We start from the raw sequence: 16,027 nt of genomic DNA, 5'->3' as shown, positions 1-16,027 counted from the left end.
TTTATTACGAGAAAGAATATATGTAAATTTATATTATTTTCGTTAATACTTATTGTTTTCCGTTTATTTTTAAATTAAAATTACAAAAGCTACTATAAACTCAAAAATGTATGTTTTCACAATAGTATTGACTGTTCAAATGCATGTATTATTTTGCTTATTCATTATTATTGTGTTTTTCGAATACAATTTTCCGTTTTAGCTGTATGTAAAATAATCATAGGGAAAATTTTTTTCTTCGTTCGCATACAATATTCGAATACAATCAAGCAATTAACGCGTAGTTTTTGTAAAAGTAAAATATTTACTCTTCATTTAAAAATATTTACCATTCGAGTGACATGAATTTTTGATTATTATCATTTACTACGGATATTTAATTAAATGTAAAACATACATACAAACATTTATTTTTAATTTATTACATTATTTTACGAAGTTATTATAGAACTCTCGCTATTTTTCGTATATAATATCCTGTCATCGAAAATAATATAGTGTTACGGTAATAAATCCCATTATAATTTCAATGATTTTTGAGACGAATATAATATTAAGTTGGGTTACACAATTTTCGAAAAAAATATTTCGTTATACTGTTGACCAAAGATCATATCCCCGGTATTTTTTTGGTCGCTTTTTCCATTTTCGAACCAGCTTCCATCGCTTTAACAATCTTATCTCCTCCCGGTAGAAACCCGATAAAACCCTTTATAGCCGATTGACCAACGTCACTTTCTACTGCGTCTTCCACTAGGTCGTCCATAACTTCATCCTGGCCTCCTTTGTTCATTAACTTCGAACCAATATCAAGAGCCGTCATAGCCGCATTTCCTCCCGGCAACATGCCGATGCCGGACTTAGCCAAAGATTTGGTAAGATCGCTCTGCAATACGTCTTTCATCTTTTGCTTATAGTCGGTGCCTGTCCCGTCGCCGTTTTTATTACCGCTGTTCCATAAAGACGGGAACGAAGATGGCATAGAAGGCATAGATGGGAATGAAGATGGCATAGATGGCATAGATGGGAATGAAGATGGCATAGATGGCATAGATGGGAATGAAGATGGCATAGATGGCATAGATGGGAATGAAGATGGCATAGATGGCATAGATGGGAATGAAGACGGCATGGATGGCATAGATGGGAATGAAGACGGCATGGATGGCATAGATGGGAATGAAGACGGCATAGATGGCATAGACGGCTTAAACGGAATAGACGGAAAAGATGGAAATTTATAACCACCTTTATCATCCTTTTTCGGTTTACTTTGGCCATCGCCATTGTCATCACTGTCTCTTACATCATTAGTGTCATCTCCTTTGTCACCGGTGCCGTCTCCTTTGTCACCGGTGCCGTCCCCTTTATCATTGGTGTCGTTTCCTTCATCATTTGCACCGGCTCCTCCATCATTGGTATCGTTTCCATCATCGGTTCCTGTTCCTTTATCATCTGCACCAGCTCTTCCGTCATCGGTACCATCTCCATCATTGGTATCGTTTCCATCATCGGTTCCTGTTCCTTCATCATTGGTACCGTTTCCATCATCAGTTCCGTTTTCATTATCGGTATCATCATCAAGACCGTCATCGGTAACATCGTCAAGATCATCATTGTCTTTATCTCCACCGGTGCCTTGGCCGAGGAAACCTAAAAGCCGAGGACTGATGCTCGATCCTTTTCCCATTAGGTCTTTGAGGTATCCAAACGGCAAACCGACATTCGGCACCATCCGTCGCAGTAGGTACTCCCACCGCGGCATCATTTTGTACTTTCGCTGATCGTCTTTTCGTTTTTTCGCCAAGTCATTTCTGAAATTACCAGAATGCCCTTTCACCACGTACGCACGATTAGCCGGCGAGTAAGACACCCTAGACGGCAAGGTACCGAACGTCATGTACGTCAAATTTTCAAGCGGCGTCAGCACGTCACTCAACCTCGCAACTTTGTATCCCTGTAACAATAACGAATAATACACACTGTTAATAAATACCTGCTTATAATAGTATCCGAAAATAAAGAATAGCCTACTGACGTCGTCTACTCATTTAATATTCGTATAGAATATAACTACATGCTATCGATAGCACTACAAGGCGGTTTGTAAATTTTATTCGAAATGCTCAAAATAAAACAAGAAATATACACAAATTAATCCATCGGATTACGCTTATACGTTTTGTTTAAAAACATTTACACGGGATCGATCAAATTGTATTATTTTAAATTGCACATTATTGCACGGCTGTATTATATCTTCCATAAGTCTATGAACGTATCAATAATAAAAATAAAGCAATTAAAAGTGCGAAAGCTGAAAGTTTGAAATCAAGTGCTCTTACAGCTTTACCAAACACGCACAATAAGTCCAAATGAGCTTAAAGATAAGCCTTAATAGACGGGACGCAATAATCAGGGAAAATAGCGTATAATTTGAACACCAAGTTCTTGTAATTTATCGATCACAGTGTATAATATATCCTCCAATACTATTCACAACTTTCACCATGTACCTTGTATACCGTGATGGTCACTATGTAATATGTTTCAATAATTATCAACGATACGCGGAACATTTGAACCAGAACATTTTGAAGATTCAAATGTTATAAATGACAATCGGCATAAATCACTGGTAAATTACTTCTACAAACGAATTAAAATACACAGTGATCGCTAAGCAAACAGTTTTAGAGAACGGCCGACCTGCTGTACCTAGATACCGTAAAGTTTTTTGGTTTATTTCAACCTCATCAACATTGAATATGTATACTACAACGATTAGACAGATTTTGAAACTCTATGACCCGATTCTCTCTTTATATATAAAAGGGGTGGTATATTTGAATGCGGTTCTCACTAAGAATCTTATACTTTTATAGAATTTGGAAAAAAAAAAACAATTTGAAATTTCGCAGTAGTTTATTTTGTTATTTTTATTATAAATAAATGTATCTTTTAATTATTATAACCAAATTGAATTATAAATAAATTGCATTTATACGTTAGTGTAGTTTACAAATTGAATTAATAATATTATAAAGATTTATACAGTCCATAAAAACTTCTACGCGATTGATGTTTTTTCCCATAAGATTGGATATCCCCATCATATACCTAAAATATAATACAATCGGTAGACATTGGATCTCTGTGGCACGTATATAGAATCTATTTGTATAATAGTAGATGAGTTAATCTGTTGTCAGAAAATATAGAATTATTAAAATTCGAAATAATCATATTTTTTCTTTTTTAATGATATTCTCAAACAAAAGGGGTTTTTCTTGATTTTAAGTTGGTATTTTAAGCGTATAAAACACTGTGTGTTGTAACTTTAAACAGTAAACGTTTTCATAAAAGCATGTTTAACGAAACACGTTATACGTTATCAAAAGTGTTAAAAATTACTCTGAGATTAATAATTATAGTTGTCGGTTATTTTATTTTATTTTTTTTTTAAGTAGAAAACAATTTAATAAATAAAACTATGCGCTGAGATATATCATTTATTTTGTAAAATCGTGCGTGTTAAATAGTTCGTAATCGATAATATCAGGAAAGGAGATAATAGGCCAGGAAACGTTTGTTGTGAATAGAATCTTGCAACTTTTCACAACCAAAATTATTTTCCTAGAAATCGATTTTCCGTTGGGTGTTGGGCCATATAAAAACCGTACATTGGTTAATGGTTTTAACGTTATTGCACAGGTGAGACGAGCATTGATCGTCTTGTAATGTTCACGTAATGGTTTCTTAATGTAAACAATACCATTGAAATTATACCGTAACCGATAAATAAACCACACTCGCGCACACACCCTGTACGATAAATTACCGCGACTTGACCGGCTTTTTTCGCGCAGCAGGCGAGTGCGATGTGTATATAATAATATATACTGTCTACGGGTGCCTATAAAATTACCGCAATAACGGATAGGGAGGGTTGGGGGAAAATTTTAAGCGATTAATAAAATAAATAAACATAATAAGCTCACGTTCATGAAGCTGGCCCACCGAAGTTATGTATTCTTTTTAAATCTATGTTAATATGTTGCAAGATATTTGCATGTATTTGCAAATCCGTTATTGGAATTTGCAAATCATTATAGTGGTCGCCATAAATTTTTGATCTTGTGAAATTAGGTGACCAAAGTTTTTCCAGGATTTCCATATAGGTATCAAAAATTTGCTAGTCCATTTTTCCATAATTTACAAGTGAACCGTGTGACCAGTAAAAGCTTTTAAAGTTACGAATTTAGCTCACTAAATCCATTTTAAGTTCTTTTTAACGGTACCAAACAATAGTTTTTAATTTTCGAGAGTTCGAATGTCTATCCTTCAAATTTGAAAGTCATCCAAGGAGCCACTAATTTTTGAATTTGTACAGTTGGCGTGATGTTTTGACCGGAAACTTCGAAGCGGGTATCAAACAAAAAATAATGATTGTAGAAAATATTTTCGAGTCACTAAGAGACATCAGAAAATGATATTATACATACCCATATATTAATGTACTTATATATATTAGAATAACAACCAATAATTATTTCATTTCTTCATTGGGCAGACCAACTTCATAAGTTCAAAATCTTATAGGGACATCTGAATGATTTGCAAATTCTAAAAATTGACTTGTAAATACTGTCAAATAACTTCCAAATGAATGGTGAAGATTAAAAAAAAATTTACAGTACTTAGGAGAGCCAATTTTCCGGTATCCGATTTCGAGATTTTCTCCAGGGCAGACTATTCAAGGTAAAAAGTACCAATAATATATCTTTAAATGTTTTTAAACTCGGACAATTTTTTTAACATAATTGTTTTACTAATAAAATTTCGATTTAAGATGCGTATAAATAGTGCGTTTTTATTCATTGCGATTTAATCCGAACAATTACCTCCGTCATATAGATTTACACGTTTTCGGACAAAAATATTTATAAAATTCGTGGTTTCACAAAACGATTTTTCCAAAAGGTTTTTTTTTTTTTAACGCGATAACTATAATTATATTAAGATCGGCGGAAACGTTTCGTTTGACATGTCCACTTCGCATTACGATCTTTTAAACAATTTAAGCACTTTTCGAAAATTGGTTATAGATTGGTTAGAGAAAATTGTCATTTTTATTGTATTTCTTTAAAATAACTGTCTTCTTCGGAATGTGAAATTTAAAACACAGCGTCGAGAAATAAGAAGTTTTATCGAGGAAAAATACTAGAAATGTTTGTTCATTATTTATTTCACAAGATCGTTTTTGTGAACGAATGTCTTACTTATGGTATTAATAATAATTATTATTGTACAATTATCGTAATGATATCAATAATATTAAATATTAAATTATATTAATCGTTTGTAAAATATGTTGGCAGTGATAGGTACATACTATTAAAGGCAAAACTGATCACTTTGAGGATACTCATCTTATTATGAAACTGCTGTTGAGTAAGCGTAATTAAAAGTAAATAATTTTTATCCTGTTTTCGGGGTATATCTATTTCGTGATCGATGTTTTTTATTATTTATTATAACTTTTTCATTATTCACGTTTTTCTCGTTCTTATCCTTTGTAGCTCCTCCCATGGCACCTAGGACGACGATAAGTTGTTCGGACGGTCGTAATAATTTATGTTGCAACGAGAAAAATCTAATAATGCGTGTAAATAAACAACGGCGCGGCGGCTGCTGGAAAATCACCGTCTCGGGACCGATTATAATATGCATACTAGTCGTTTCCCTTTTGGTGATGTTTTATTCGGTGCCGGAAAAATTAAAACGTGTAATAGTGAATACTAAAACCGAGCCCGACCGTCAGTCGCTCTCGATCAGTTTACTGATTCGCTCCTCCGGCATGCATTTAGTTTAAAATCAAATAGTTATACAGGTGCAATTCCATTGATTTCTAGTTATTAGTATGAAGACTCGGGCTTAAATATTAATTGGACCGGGAACCCATATTTTGCAAATGTTCACGAAAAAAAAAATGTTCTTTTTACGATTTTAATTTTACACACCATTTTGAGATAGTGTGTACGGCAAATTAAAGAAATGTGATAAGTAGAAATTGGTTTGATTTGACAATTTAAACATCTTATTTTTACATGTAAAACACTTATACAATTAACTATTATTATATTATTATTACATTTCCCAGAAACATTTAGAGAAATCTGGTTAGAAGTTTCTAAATTTGAAACAAGCTCACCTCCCGTTCCCAGTGCACGTGGTCGGGTGTTCACAACTTCACATAAGACAATGATGCTCAATCCACGGGTCACGGTTAGACCACATATGTCCCGTTCCGAGTTTTCAAAATAAGATACATATTCCATAAAAAGAAGTGTAAAAGTATTTCGAATACTTTTTTTTTTTTTTTAATTTGTTTTAATTCATGCATTTTTTAAGTACTCTACATCTTGGAAATAAAACCTAAAAAGAAATAAAATTATTTTACATTTAGTTTTAATGCGAACTTTGGTACTGCGCTTCGTTCACTAATCATGAAAAGTCAAGCTCGGTTGGTGTTTTAACGTTCCAATTCTTAAAATTGAATAAATGTGTTACCGTCCGAATATTGCGCGTTCTGCAATGTTTTATTTTTAGCTTTGCATACGCTAACATTATACGGATAATACAAGCACATAGATATTACGTATATAGTTCATTTCGAGAACAGGATTTTGAGAAATAAAAAATAAAAAATAAAATCGGATATATTGCTCCGGCAAAACCAATGAACGTCGAGACCAAACATTTGCAGTAATATGGACATCATTTGAATTGGTTTTCGCAATTTTTCACGGAAACAATGTATATATGTAGGTACTGCTATACTTGACGATTTCCGGCCAAGGCCGGGGACCTTTCTTCGTATAAATGAGAAAATATAGTACCCTCGGGATGAAGCCCGGACGTGCGTAGCCCGTGCGCGGACACGAAGACAAACTTTGAACCGATTACGTAAAAAAAAAAAACTTCATACAACTCTAAGAGCTGTTTTTTCGTTTACTTTAAACAACTTATACATATTTTTATCTATCCAAAAGTGCCGGGAAAAGGAATCAAATTCATTTTGCCAAAGGCAAATGTTATTTCGAAAGTTTCGCGCCATGATTTTAAATTACAGCACTTTTTTTTTCATTCCAAGTGAGTGTGAAGCGTAAAATGTCGTAATAACAATGTAATGCGCTTAGTGTTTTTTTTCTCTGTAGGTACGATCTTAAAAAGATACGTTTACGAATCAAATAAATAGTGTTAAGAAATAACAAACGATTTATGATCGCGAGTTGAAAAACGATTTTTACTCGGAAACGGTAAATATTATGCGTGTCACGTGTGTGCATCTAGTATGTATTCTCTCACGATCTTAATCTCGATTTTCAAACATTACGAGACGACGTATAAACAGTGTTTTATTTCGGAATCTGTAGAGACACGAAAGTCGCGTCAAGTTCTTAAACAGTCAAAAACGTATTATTATGTGCACCCGCACACATGTACATTTACGAAAAACATTGCAAAACCATTAGCTATAACGCGATTCGTTTGGAATCAACGACGGCATGGTGATTCTTTTAAAAATAAAATGATCGTACTATTAAAGCACGTTTTATAATTTATTTTAATAAATTGCATCTAAACAGATCAATTTGTTTTACGACATACCATTTGATTTTTATTATTGAATAATATTATTATAATATTATGTAAATACATGTATTTCATCCGGGGGCGCATGAGTAGGTTATGAAAGTTAATATTTCACGAATCAAAATTATTACTAATGTAATTATAATACTATGATCGTACAAAGAATTTAGAAATTTACAATTTACTTAAGTAGGTAATACATTACATTATACATTTGATCTTTTACGTATGGGTCATCGGTGCAAAAAGTTTGCAAGTTAGGCAAACCGATTTAACATTAAAATAATTAGGGGTATCAGAGTGCTCCCTCCCTGTTATTTCCCAAATAACACTCTCTGCAGTAGCGTAAATTGGATCCAATTTCTGGTGGTGCAGAGGCATATTCTCAACTTATAATTTTCAACACATCAATTTTCCAATTTCCTAAGTAAAAACTATATATTTTTTTCATATACTTTATTTCTTTAAATAACAAATAAATTTTGATTTATTTTAGTAGTAAAACCTTTATTATTATAATATTAAGAAAAGTAAAAAACAATTAAATTTTGTTTTTAGTATGCTGATTTCCTTGGCTCTTGAAAATAATATTATATGTATAAATTTCAATGACTTTATGGTGGTGTAAAAACATACCTTTGGACCAACCAGTTTACACCACTGACCCTCTGTATGTTTACTGTAAAGAGTACATGATGTTCCGACAAAAGCTTATCCGAGCTGGAATCTTCGGATCAAGTTGGGTAAACAGCAACCATTTTTAACCAAACACATTTTATATGCATATGAGTCGTAATGTATTCGCCATTGGAATGGTAAAAAAATAAATCAATAAACAAACTAATATTACTAACCTAACCTAACTAACTACATTTCAATCGTATGCTACAATCGATGATAACGTTGTAGTCGGTGGACTGTTTACTGATAACGAAATCATGGTTATAGACAGGGGTGCATTTGAAAAATTTGCGTCCCGGGGCAACATATTTTTGGCATCCCTACCAACTCAAAAAAAATTAATTGAAAAAACGATTTATAAAAATTTATTAGATATAATAAAAAATAAATTTTTAAGTTGAAGTATAAAAACTTTTCCTCTAAATGGTCTTCATCAGCTTTTAAAATAATATAAATTTACAATTTTCTGCGTGCTTGCTTAGCAGCAAAAATATTAATAACATTGTTATAATTCAGTTTAGTGGTAAGGTCATTATCAATATTTAGGATTGCCAATGCATTTAGTCTTTCCTTTTTTTATATTTTTCTTATATATGATTTAACCCTTTTTAAAGCTGAAAAAGACCGTTCAGTGAAATAGTTGGTACATGGTGTACATAAAAACATTCTTAACGCAATAACAATATAAGGATACATTTCAGAAAAATCATTATTTTTTATAAAAACAAGCATTTGCTGAATACTTTTTGGTGTTTCATCAACTTCAAGGTTCTTTTTATGCGATTTAAAGTGAACACATTCATTGGGAAAATAACTTCTTAAATCATCTACATATAAATCTTGAAGACATTTTGCTTGTTCTCGGACTTCTAATTTTCAGATGAAATTGAAATTGCCAGATCTGAATAATGTTTGTATTCTTCATCTGTACGGAGGTCATTTACATAAGTAATTAATGACTAATAAATTTCTATGACTGTACCCAAATTTAATTTCAATTGATTTTAGATTTCTACTACATTTATTAAATCTAACATACTAGGAATATCACCTCAAAATAATGAAAGTAATGATATTTCTAAGGTATTAATTTTTTTAATAATACCTTTGGCTTCACAACGGGTAACTGGCTTTTCTGTAACATCTTGATCAATTTTTTTCTAAAGCATTTATGATGAATTCTCTATTTTTATTTAGTGCTTTACAAGCATCATCGCGAGCTGACCATCTTGTTTCTGATAAACTTTTTACATTCAAATTTAAAATTTTCCAGCAATGAGTTGAAGATGTAAAGAATATGTATAATTTTTGAAGCAAGTCAAAAAAATATACCGCATTTTGGCAACAACTAGCAGCATTTATGCCAACTAAATTAAGTTAATGTGCCGAACAAGGAACAAATTGTGCATGTTGACTCGATTTTTTAATTCTTGCTTGTAATCCATTATATATACCAGCCATATTACTGGCATTATCATACGACTCCCCTCTTAAATGTTTAAGATCTAATTTATACTTGTCAAAAATTAAAAAGACAGCAGTAACAATTTATTCAGACTTATGCCCAACATCTTCAATAAAGCATAAAAATCTTTCTATTAGTTGACCATCTTCTTTTACATATTGCACAATGAAAGATAATTGATCTGTATGCGCAATATCGGGTGTCGAGTCATCACTTATAGAATAATATCTGGCAATTTTTATTTCTTCGATAATGGTTTTCTGTGATTCTTCAGCCATAATATAAATAAACTGTTCATAAGTTTGATATGACGTGTAAGAAGTTTTTCCTTTTCCGAGATTACCATATTTTGAGAAGTGAGTAGCAAGAAATGAATTAAACTTGGCAATTAACTCTTAGCCCATTAAAAAATTTCCATTACGAGAACTTCCTATTTTTGAGTCATGACCCCTAAATGACAATCCTCTTGACGCTAATGATTTGACTACTAATACTACTCTCTTTAAAACATTTATCCAATAAAATCATTCATCATTAATCTGATTATCTAATTGCAGATCAATTCTGCAATATACCTTGCTATAGTTTTTCAATTTAATTATACAGTTTCGATGCTTTATTGAATTATTTATTATTATTAATTATGTTCTTTAATTCATTCTTTTGTTTTTTTCCGTAACGAAAATCCTGTTGTTGCAAAATTAGTTACTTTACCAAGTATCATACAAGGATAACAAAAAAGAGCTCCTTTGCTTTCTGAATAGACCAAGTAACTACGTGCTATTTTTTCTCCATTTTGTAGAGTTGTTTGAAGACAATTTTTGTTAAAGTATCTAATTACAAAATTAATTAATTTTAAAGGTAGAAATTTAAAATTGTGTAAAACTTTAGTACCTGAAAAAGTTCTATTGACACCTTTTAGACATTTGTGTATGATCTTTTAGAATTGGAAATATTTAGATTTTCCAGATCTTGAAACCATAACTACATACAAAATCTCTTAAAATATCAGCTATTACCTACATGACTGGATCAATTCTGTTAAGAAAGTAGATTAATAATTAAAATTATAACTTAAGATAATATAGTATATTATACCCTAGATAATAAATATTCTTATTATCGCACTCTGAAATTGAATCAGTTTGATGATCGTTTGTTTTGTAAAGATCTGTCAAATTAAGACTGCTGTCAACTAAGTGAACTATTAAAACAAAATAACACCACAATAATTAAATAACAAATAACTTTATATTACTAAAATTAATTAAATTCTGATAAAATGTCAAGGGTAATTGTTTCTAAGGTACAAAAATTCTCCACGATATTTTTTTTTTCATCTACACAATATTCAATAAGTATACGGTCAACTGTTTTAATTAATTTATAATAATATATTAATATTATAGTTTAATATTCAAAAAAATAGTTACTATACAAATATATATTTAAAAAAATACTAAGTGACTATATACCTAAGAACTTTGCTTAAAAACCAACAATTATTGTAATGTAAATACAATATAAATAATACAAATAATGTAAATAAATAAAAAAAAATATATACCTAATTAAAACTTAAATACTCACATTCAGTAACTGATGCATGGTAAACTGTCAACGTCAATGGATGAAATATTAGTCGTTTCAATAGAACAAGATTTGTTCGCAACATTTTTTTTCATCACTGCATAATAAGCACACAGTCAATTATTAAAAACAGATTCATTGTTATTTATTATGACTTGTAGGAAATTAGCTATTTAGTATAGGAAATTTTAACTTAGTAGCTTAACATTTTAAATTTAAAGTTACTTGATTCAAACTACTGTAAACCAAAAGCTATTATGTTTTCTAATTGTATGATTTTTAAATTGTTTAAAATTGTATAATACATAATTTAATATAAATATTTAAATGATATTCAAATAAATTTCAAACAGCAAACTTTTATTCAGTTGAAAAATTAAAAAGTGATTAGTTTTGAAATAATACCTGTATATTTAATACCTACTTGTACTAAATGAATAAAATAGTAAAATAAAATAATTTAGTACTTACCTTCAGTTGTTAATGTTGAAGATTTAAACATGTCTTGAATTTTCATACAACTATTTAATAGAGCAGTATGTTTATGTTTTTTTATGATTGCTTTTTTTTTTTTTTTTTATATAATTAGTGCTGCTTAGTTTTTTTCGACCACCCATACTTTAAATTGAAAGATACCTAAGACTTGCTTAGGTGCGAGAAATATACTAATTAGATTGTATTAGTAATTACTAATTTAAAGTTAATTAAAACTTAAATAGTTAAATACAAACATTTTAAGAAAAGCTTATCAATAATAACAGAGGACGACCGACAGTTGAAAAATCAGAAATGATCAAACATTTTCAGAACAATAAAAGAACAATCAAATATGAAATAAACAACTATTTTTAGAATACACATTAAACATAGATAGTATGGTAGCTGGTAGGCCACGGGGTAATCAGCATCCATCTACGTTATTAATGTTTTTATTATCCCACGTAATAATAAATAATAATACATTTCGGTTTTCAATAAACCTGAAAATGTTTAGCGAACAATATTTTGTATCTGTAAACGTTTATGTTCAAATTATTTCATATTCTATTTTGATAAGTACCTAGTACTTACTAGTTACTTAGCGGAGCCACATTAGTTTAGAACCAACTACAAAATTATTCATTTTATAATACAAAATTGAAAATATATACAATGTGTGTAGTGTGTAGTCATAATTACCTATTTTAAAATATTTCTTTTGTTTTTCATAACTATATATAAAAACTGCCGCCCTTATAAATTTTCCACCGGAGGCAATGCCGCCTTTTCCCCTCCCTAAATGCACCCCTGGGTATAAATATATCAAATAGTGATTACAACAATTATGAAAATTATTAGTTTGAAAGAACTTAAAATATTATTACGACAAACAAGCAATGTCATAATTACAAACTATTGGGCAATTGGTTGAATCTGTCGAAAGCGTGAATAGTTCTAAATTCGAAGCTATAGGAAAATTAAAAAAAATTGTCAACAAACAGCCGAAAAATCAAAATTTAAAAACAAATAATTTTTTCTACTGTGTCTAATAAATAAGAAATATGTACATACTTACAATACCATTGTATCTATTTAAGTTTTTGTAAAACATTTATGTATATATGATCATAACGTTTTTTTATCGTAAAATTTTAAAATTACATAATATTTCAATATATAACTCGAAGTTTTGATTTCATTTTGATAAATTCGGGTTAGATACCTTGAATATACATATCTTGAAGTGAATTTATATCCCCCTTCAACTTCGAGTAATCGGGACTCGACTGAAATACACACTTTTGGTGCAACTATACATTTTTTTTTTCATATTTTTCTGTTACTGACCTGAGCTGGGAGTCCTTGCGATGTTGGAATATTGAAAAGAATCGCATTAGAAGTCAAAATGATAATGATGCCCAGTGTGAAGGACATGTTTATGCTTTTGTTCACGTAGCCAGATGAGTAGGTACTGTTCCGTATACAGTACTCCGCGTTCGGTCGATCGATCTGCCACACAAAAACACCTGTTTTGACAAAAATCGATGAAGTTCAAACACCGAATTGACATCTGTCCACTGGTTGAATACGTATTTTTTTTTTTTCAATTTTTGATTTTGTTTGCCCACGCATGTACTGAAGAACATAAGCGAACACGTAATGTATCTGGTATACAAAGCGTTGGTTTGGATGGGTTATAAACAATTGAACATGATTCGAATAACGACACGAAGATTGATATTTTTAATTGAACTTGAAAAAAATCAGTACCGGTTATAATGTTTCATCAATATAACATTCAGCCTGATGAATGATTATTTGAAACCCTATCATATTCGGGATCATCGAATATTGGATAGACACATTGATATGGTATACTATTTATGCTGTAACAGCGTATAAAACTACTTGAACATCGCATTCCCATACCTCTCATTTATTTGGTAACCGTTCTCGATTTGCCGGAAAATAATAAAGATACCTAATTTTGATTTTTAAAGCTAGAGATAATCTGGTGATTCATAATTTGGGAATCGCGCGCTTCCATGGATCACTGAAATTGATTTCCAGTACTTTTTTTATATTTTGCTATACTAATCCTAGTTGCTTACGTATCTACGGCATGAAATAATAATATAACACGTGCAATTTAATTTTTCCGTAATGACCATGTCTACAGTTGAAAGTATTATTACAATTTAACCTTTCGGATACATAGCTGTTTCCATCGGATTTAAGTATATGAATATGTCATACGAAAAAGGAAGTCTTATTGATTCGTGAGATTGGTCTTAACAAAGAGTTTGTATTCTTATTCAAAATAACACGTTATCGAAAAGTTTAAAAATCAGTTCAATTGTAAAAATCTAGTAGACACAGGTAGCTGGTTCTGAAAAGAAATGAATAACCATGGCTTCAAAGATAATAATTGAGAATTCCAAATTTATATTTTTAAGATCAATCACGATTTATTGATTTGTACTTACCCGTGTGCGTACGTTATTTTTCTCTCGTAAAAAATGACATATTTTTTGTTTTGGGAAAAAAAGGTTAGACCACTCTATTGGAGTATGTACTCTTGTTATCGGAAAAAATGATAACACACCATACGAAGAAAAAAAAATTAAAAATCAAAATCATCGACGAGAAAAACTAAAACAAGAAAAAATTATGTTCAGAGCTATATCTCTATTTTAAGTCCCAGAACTTGCGGGCGGCATAAATAATTATAATACGGGATGCGATTGCGCGGAATCTTATCGTGCAGTTATTGTACACGGCGATTTGTTCGATCACAATATTTACGCAACTGCTAAAACAGCTATAATATGTTCGAGTCCCGGCTTTGATGTTTGTTCGCTATATTAATTTATTTGAATAATCGACTGTAGCCATTTTTCTCTAAAAACGAGATACCGTTTTCCTCCACTGTCCATTTTCCTCAAAAAAAAAAAAAAAGTTGTTTTCCATTTTCCTCCAGAATATTTTTGACTAAAATGATGTCTATTATTTTCCAATATTTTAGCCAGTTTTGTAGGATTACATTTTGCGCGTATATGTTGATTAAATTCTGGTCGCGTTCTTATCGGCTAGGGAAAAATACTAGTTCAAGTGTCCGACAGCACTCACAGTTCATAACAGTCGATAACTTAATATTGTAACTTTAATTACGATTAATAAAGATGCGTACATATAACACACGGGCATAAATAATATTAAAGTGTCGCGGTAAGTATTTTTTTTTTTTTCGAAAATAAAGTTCCACCGATATTACAAAAATAGCACCGCACTAGTAGTCAGTGTCGTTTTGCTACTAATTATGACGGTGTTCATAAAGTAAAAACAATATAATTCTTAGGCGTTTAAAATTCACCAATTGTTTGTTGGAATTTTCAATTGTTTTGACAGTTTAACGTAAGTTAGATCACAAACTACAAATTTTCATCCAAAAAATTATCGAAAAGTGTAATAAAAAAATGGAAGTATTGAGACATATGTAAAAACATGTTAAATCAGATACTGTTAATTTGATCGAAAACCACGTAAAACGAATTTATCTTTTACCCAAATGAATTTATCAAGTCAAAATGAAAATATGAATTTAAACATTATAGCTCTAGTTGTTACATTTAACTTTACACGAAATGGTTTTTCGTGATTTTTTCGAACGCGTGCAATACAAAAGTATTCTAAAGATGTTATAATAATATAGTATAGAATATTTTGAAGACTACCGCCTTTCATAACTGTTTAACACAATTTATCTTTTATGTTTATGAATTCTTCTCATGGCATTAAATATAGTAATTCTTAAAAAAACAAAACTTATCGTTTTGTATTTTATACCAACTTTTATTTAGTCCCCTTTATAATAATTATTTAATAGTGCTTCGCAACTGTATTAACTATATCATTAAAATTTCAATACTGAAAAATAACGTACCTAACCTTACATTGTTCGTTTGATTAGTTCATAGACAAAATTTTACCAGTATCGTTAATTAAGAAATTTTCAATATTAGTTCTACATAAAATAAAAAATGATAATGAACACACACACACAAACACGCCAGCCTGCCATCAGATTTGTAATATAATGTATTATTATGCAATTTATGTAACTACGTTATATTACCGTTGGTCCGTTTCACA

The 16,027-nt window shown here is 30.6% G+C and overlaps 1 protein-coding gene and 1 long non-coding RNA gene across 3 annotated transcripts; both read right to left on the bottom strand.

The window, feature by feature from the left end:
- Window positions 1–418: 418 nt before the first annotated feature.
- Window positions 419–14,580, bottom strand: LOC112683441 (dentin sialophosphoprotein-like). The gene is made up of 3 exons (XM_025554489.1): window positions 14,362–14,580; window positions 13,223–13,401; window positions 419–1,957 (listed from the first exon to the last, which is right to left on the bottom strand). The coding sequence occupies exons 2-3, from the start codon at window positions 13,307–13,309 to the stop codon at window positions 611–613; spliced, it is 1,434 nt and encodes a 477-aa protein (XP_025410274.1). The 5' UTR covers window positions 13,310–13,401; window positions 14,362–14,580; the 3' UTR covers window positions 419–610.
- LOC112683442 lies at window positions 8,780–11,678 on the bottom strand. 2 transcript variants are annotated; one of them, XR_003148593.1, is made up of 5 exons: window positions 11,396–11,678; window positions 10,904–11,009; window positions 10,700–10,843; window positions 9,446–10,638; window positions 8,780–9,265 (listed from the first exon to the last, which is right to left on the bottom strand). It is a non-coding gene; the product is annotated as an uncharacterized LOC112683442 (long non-coding RNA). The 2 variants fall into 2 exon arrangements; XR_003148592.1 differs by having other exon boundaries at window positions 8,780–10,638.
- Window positions 14,581–16,027: the final 1,447 nt, after the last annotated feature.

This window comes from Sipha flava, unplaced genomic scaffold, assembly GCF_003268045.1.
Source record: "Sipha flava isolate LNK unplaced genomic scaffold, YSA_version1 226_pilon_pilon, whole genome shotgun sequence".
Lineage (NCBI taxonomy): Eukaryota > Metazoa > Arthropoda > Insecta > Hemiptera > Aphididae > Sipha > Sipha flava.
The sequence above is the reverse complement of the archived record's forward strand: the minus strand, read 5'-3'. Positions and strand labels throughout refer to the sequence as shown.

Bases quoted from the DNA above. Each gene is read 5' to 3' on its own strand.
- LOC112683441 (XM_025554489.1), bottom strand. From the start codon at position 13,309: ATGTCCTTCACACTGGGCATCATTATCATTTTGACTTCTAATGCGATT. The intron at 1,958-13,222 runs GTCAGTAACAGA...TTATTGTTACAG, and splicing joins CGCAAGGACTCCCAGCTCAG to GGATACAAAGTTGCGAGGTT.